Source organism: Austrofundulus limnaeus, unplaced genomic scaffold (genome assembly GCF_001266775.1).
Source record: "Austrofundulus limnaeus strain Quisiro unplaced genomic scaffold, Austrofundulus_limnaeus-1.0 Scaffold86, whole genome shotgun sequence".
Lineage (NCBI taxonomy): Eukaryota > Metazoa > Chordata > Actinopteri > Cyprinodontiformes > Rivulidae > Austrofundulus > Austrofundulus limnaeus.
The window spans coordinates 769,917-774,905 of record NW_013952488.1 but is presented as its reverse complement, the minus strand read 5'-3'; the positions used below and the strand labels follow the sequence as shown (position 1 = coordinate 774,905).

General features: G+C 37.8%; 1 protein-coding gene across 1 annotated transcript in view; it reads left to right on the top strand.

The window, feature by feature from the left end:
• The first annotated feature begins 478 nt into the window (after positions 1–478).
• LOC106520030 (elongation of very long chain fatty acids protein 4) overlaps positions 479–4,989 on the top strand; it is a 12,112-nt gene continuing 7,601 nt past the window's right edge. The window contains exons 1-3 of the mRNA XM_014011929.1: positions 479–745; positions 3,758–3,849; positions 4,230–4,417. Of these exons, the coding sequence (XP_013867383.1) occupies positions 3,783–3,849; positions 4,230–4,417 (255 nt within the window). The 5' untranslated portion in view covers positions 479–745; positions 3,758–3,782. The remainder of the gene's footprint in view (positions 746–3,757; positions 3,850–4,229; positions 4,418–4,989) is intronic.

The following is a 4,989-nucleotide window of genomic DNA, read 5'->3' as shown; positions in this document are numbered from 1 at the left end:
TAATCTTGTTTGTATTGACAAATAAAGCAGAATGGTCAAATTTTAAAAAATACCATAGTGCATAATATTTCAGACTTAAACTATCTCAATACTACCTCATTAAATATCTAAAAAATCAAAACAATTATATAGCCTGTTTTGTGTTTTGTGTGGTGTGTTAGCCCTAGCAGCTATTCTTAAGCCCACCTGAACAAGTCAGGGCCTTGCAAGTGTCTGTGCCCTGGAGTTCACTATTTCTATGACTTTCTAAAAATCAAAATGCAAACATTAGCTACAAAAGTAAATAAATAACAGTCTGGTTTTAGGGGGAACTGRTTATTTAAATGGCCTCAGAAGCAGTGAATGCCGAAGATGAACAGAGGAAAGTAGGCTAATTGCCTCAGAGAGCCATGAGCTGAGCTTTGTCTGTCACACGAGACGAGTCCATCCGCGCATGCGCACAGCTGTCGGTTCTCTGGTTCAGGAGCTTGTTGGAGGAGGAGGATGAGGCTGAGCGGCCGGCGGGGACCTCATGTAGCTATAACAGACCGGTCTTAGCTATATATATTTTTTTCCTTGCCTTGTGTAGTTTCTTGCCAAAAAAAATAAAGTAGATAAAAGAATAAATAAATAAATCTGATATTCAATGTGGAACTGTAAACCGGAAACTGATTAGCTGCAACGCAAGAAACAAAAGAAGAAAACTGAAGTGGATAAAGCATCAAATTACACCGGATGTCATTATACGTTTTTAAATATCAAGGACGTAAGTAATTGCTTTTTTGTTATTATTTAAACAGTATTTTTAAATTTAGTTTGCTAAAATTTGTTTATAATTTTAGTCATAGGGGCCTAAACCTTGTGAACTCATAATTAGAGGGGTTAATTGGGTGTAATCATTATTAGATATTGTATGCCTTATGGAGGCATCTTCTGGTTTTAATTAGTTTCTGTTGCTTGTTGTTTATTTTAATTCTCTTCATCTCTCAGACAACCACCTGTTAATCTGAACCAGCCATGTATCAGTCTTCTCAGTGAAAACTCCCAGTATAAAACAGTTGTAAATGCTATCAGCCATAAACACGTTCGTGGAAAATTTCTCCCAAGTGATATTAAAACATGAGTCCAAATAAAAGTGCCATGTTGGGGTAGTTTTCCTGTTTAAACCTTAAATGTCTCCATAATAAATTTGATTGTCCTTTGTGGCAGATATTCAAAGAAAGAGGCTTGGCCATTTGTTCTTGGGCCTCCATCTAAGCTGGTTGATCAATTGAATTTAAGCCTCTTGGGCGAAACCTGCTGACACATGCGCCCCGGTCTTTTTTGTTCACAGACAGACCCGGTTAACCCCCTCTGACCTGCAGCTAAGCTAAACTAAACCCACAGACCTGGTGGATGTCATCAGATAAAACTGTGCAAAGAATGTCCACCCTTTATTTGTCACACACACACACACCCATGTGTGCAACATTAAGGCTCTTTCTCATCACCGGCGGACAAACGTTAGTGTATAGTGAGCACTTAATTATTTAAAGGACAGCTGATCTGACTCAGTGGATTAATAATAGATTAATATGAAGACAAAAGCTCTCAGCTCTGGGGTGGATAAGAGTTGTTTGTTATGTAACACAGTCTAATTAGGTGTCAATTTATATTATGCATCTATCTTATGACGAGTGAAGTAGAAACGCTTTCCTTTAATATGAACTGCTACTAATAAAATGCAGACTGGAGCAGATTCAGCTTCAAATTTGATTGGAACTGTGCTGAGAAAGGTTTTATCAGCCTGGGGTTCTTAAAGTCAGGGTGAGTCTTCAGTAAATAAATAAAATTTAAAGATAATAGTCTTTTTTCCAATCATTTGTAAATAGTTCTCATAAATAGATAATTCTTTATTTTAAGTGACTTCTTAACAGCCTTTGTATTTTTTGATGGGGTCGCAGCTCTCAGCTGTCATCGTTTTGTGGGTCAAGAAACAACAAAGTTTGGGAACCTCTGGTCTAGTCATCCATTTCCTGCTCCACACATAGACCGCACATGTTATAGAGCAGTGGTTCCCCAACTTTTTGTCTTCTGACCCACAAAATATTCATGGCAAAAACTTGTGACCCCAAATATTASTGGTCTGAGTACACGAACTTCATTGATAACCCTAAAAAACACWGGCTTTTTGACAATCTAAACAGCTTATACACAAATATAAATACTTATTTTTACTTATTTTGTGTTTTTGTAATAATTATAGGGAAAATATTACATCAGCAATTATTTTATTACACTTTAAATTGATTTCTGGAGATTATCCAAAGTGCTTCATGACCCATAATTGGGTCCCAAGCCCAACTTTGGGAACCAAAGTGCAGTGGTTCCAAAACTTTTTAGCTTTTGACCCACAAAATAGTACAAAACAGCAGCAGAGACCTGTGCCCCCAACTATTTTTGGATGGTAAACATTTGCATCAGGTCAACAAAACAAGGGCACAGTAACAATATTTTTGTACTACATTTATCCATTTTAAATATACTAACTTCACTCATTTGTAACAACTAAGGCAAAAAATGTAATTAATTCAGAAAATCTTTTCAGGACCCCATCTTGATGTTTCAGGACCCCACTTTGGGTCCCGACCCCAACTTTGGGAAACACTGTTATAGACCAGGCGTCCCCGCCTTTTATGGTTGGGAGTTAAAATCAGCGGGACCTGTTTTATAAGCGCTRCTGAGTTGTATTTTTGGAACCAGAGTCTGCACACGAGGGGCTTTAAGTCTTGCCTACTCCTCTGTGCACAATCGTGGTAGTACATGAGCTTTACTGCTACAAATCAGAAAAAATATAATTTGAACAAATAGTAGAAAGGTAAGAAGTGTGTGAACACCTGAAAACAATGGTCTGAAACTTACAAATGTGTGCAGCTTGTTTTTTTCCTTGCTCATGTTTCTCACTTGTTAACTTGAGCCAAACACAGCTCCATTAAACATGTTTGGAAGTTTTACTCAAATGAATAAAGCGTGTACCTTTAGGGGGTGTTTAAACTGCAGTTGACACATGCAATGAGTTTAAACTTTTAGGCCTCACTTACTATTTATTTTTTAAAAAAGATACTCAGTGGTTTTAGCACCACTCATCCACACGAAAACAAAGTTTCTGGTGGATAAACTGATTTTTTAAACRTTTTTTTAACCCGGTAGACTTGAAATACTTAGCTTTCAAATAAACAACATAACAGCCTTTTATACACAAACCCCCTTTCAGTTTATACCTTAGAAATTAATACAAAAGTGGAACTAATTTTATTATTTTCTGTTTGTTTGTCTCAGTTCACCTTGATGATGTCACCATTAGAACTTTAATCATGAGCTAAAATGGCATATAACTGAGAGGAAATTGTAAATTGTATAAAAAATTGGCAATTATTATGGAAAAACTATTAACCAAGCTAAAAATGTATTTTTAAAATATTTTTGATATGTTGTTATGTGGAGGTTTTTCCCACCAAGCAAAGTATGGGCATACAGCATTTGTGTTAAAACTGTACAGATGGAGCTTTTTTTCTATAAACAGAGAAAAATATTCATATTCTGAGTTGCACCAAGTGGGTTTGATGGATGTCATATTTTTCTGATCCCAAGATGCACTAAAACAAACACATTCACTGCACCCCGACTAGTGAAGTACAGCCCTCTGTAGCTAATAGTCACTCTAACAGGGTGTGCTTGGCCACTAATTTAATTTGTCTGTCTCTCATTGACTTTAGTACTTTTTCTCTCCTCACCACAGTATAATCAAGACCACAGGGAGAGTCATGGAGGTCGTAACACACCTTGCGAATGACACTGTAGAGTTTTACAAATGGAGCCTTACTATAGCAGGTAAGCTGAGTTGTCTTGTTTAAGCCACTCAAATCAGCATTCACTGCACACAAAAACAATTTTTCTTTAATGCTTCCAATGATTCAAAATGGTTTTCTTTATTTTCTTTGCTACAGGAACAGATGTTAGACGTTCAAATGAGATTAATGTTACTGAACTTCTCTTTCACAAAGATCAATATGAGTAAAAAAAAATAACTGACTAAACCAAAAGCCAACAGCAATTTTTTTTCACAAAAAGCAAATATGCGAAAACAATTATTACAAGTAAAGGACCAGATGTTATTAATTCACATGAGAGAAAACTGGCGTGAATTACCAAATGTAATCAGTGAAATTTTTTTCACCATCAACCCTGACAACAACCTTTAACCCCCCCAGACAAAAGGGTGGAGAACTGGCCGATGATGTCATCCCCCTTTCCCACCCTGGCCATCAGCTGCCTGTACTTGATCTTCCTGTGGGTGGGGCCTAAATATATGCAGGAGCGCCAGCCCTACACTCTCAGAAGGACCCTCATAGTCTACAACTTCAGCATGGTGGTCCTCAACTTCTACATCGCCAAAGAGGTCAGTGCTGCTGTAGACTCAAACAGAAGTGGGTAGCTAAGACTGAGAGCAGATACCACCTGTTTGACCAGTTTGACCTATCGCCGGTCGGCAGCCTTTTACTTTAGTATTGCAGGCTACATTAACAGTCGATGAGTGATAAGAAAAAAAAACTGGTCCTTGCAAGCCAAAGTTACACTAAACTTTCCCTGCCATATTTTATACATTACTGTAGATGATTATGAGTTAGAGATGATTGGTGGCACAGCAGAGCAGTGGTTAGAGCTGTTTCTCTACTGAGTTTATATGTTCTTCCAGTGCAGGCATTTCTACAGGTACTCTGGTTTCCTCCCGCAGACTAAAAACATGCACGTTAGGTTCATTCCTAACTCTAAACTGTTATTAGGTTTGAGTGAGAATATGAGTGGTTGTTTGTCTTTTTTGCTTTTATGTGTCCCTGTGGTGGAGATAGGCACCATTTCACTGTGATCTGGAAAGGGGAAGATGGATGGAAGGATAGATAGACGGATGGACGGACGGATGGATGGATGGATGGATGGATGGATGGATGGATGGATGGATGGATGGATGGA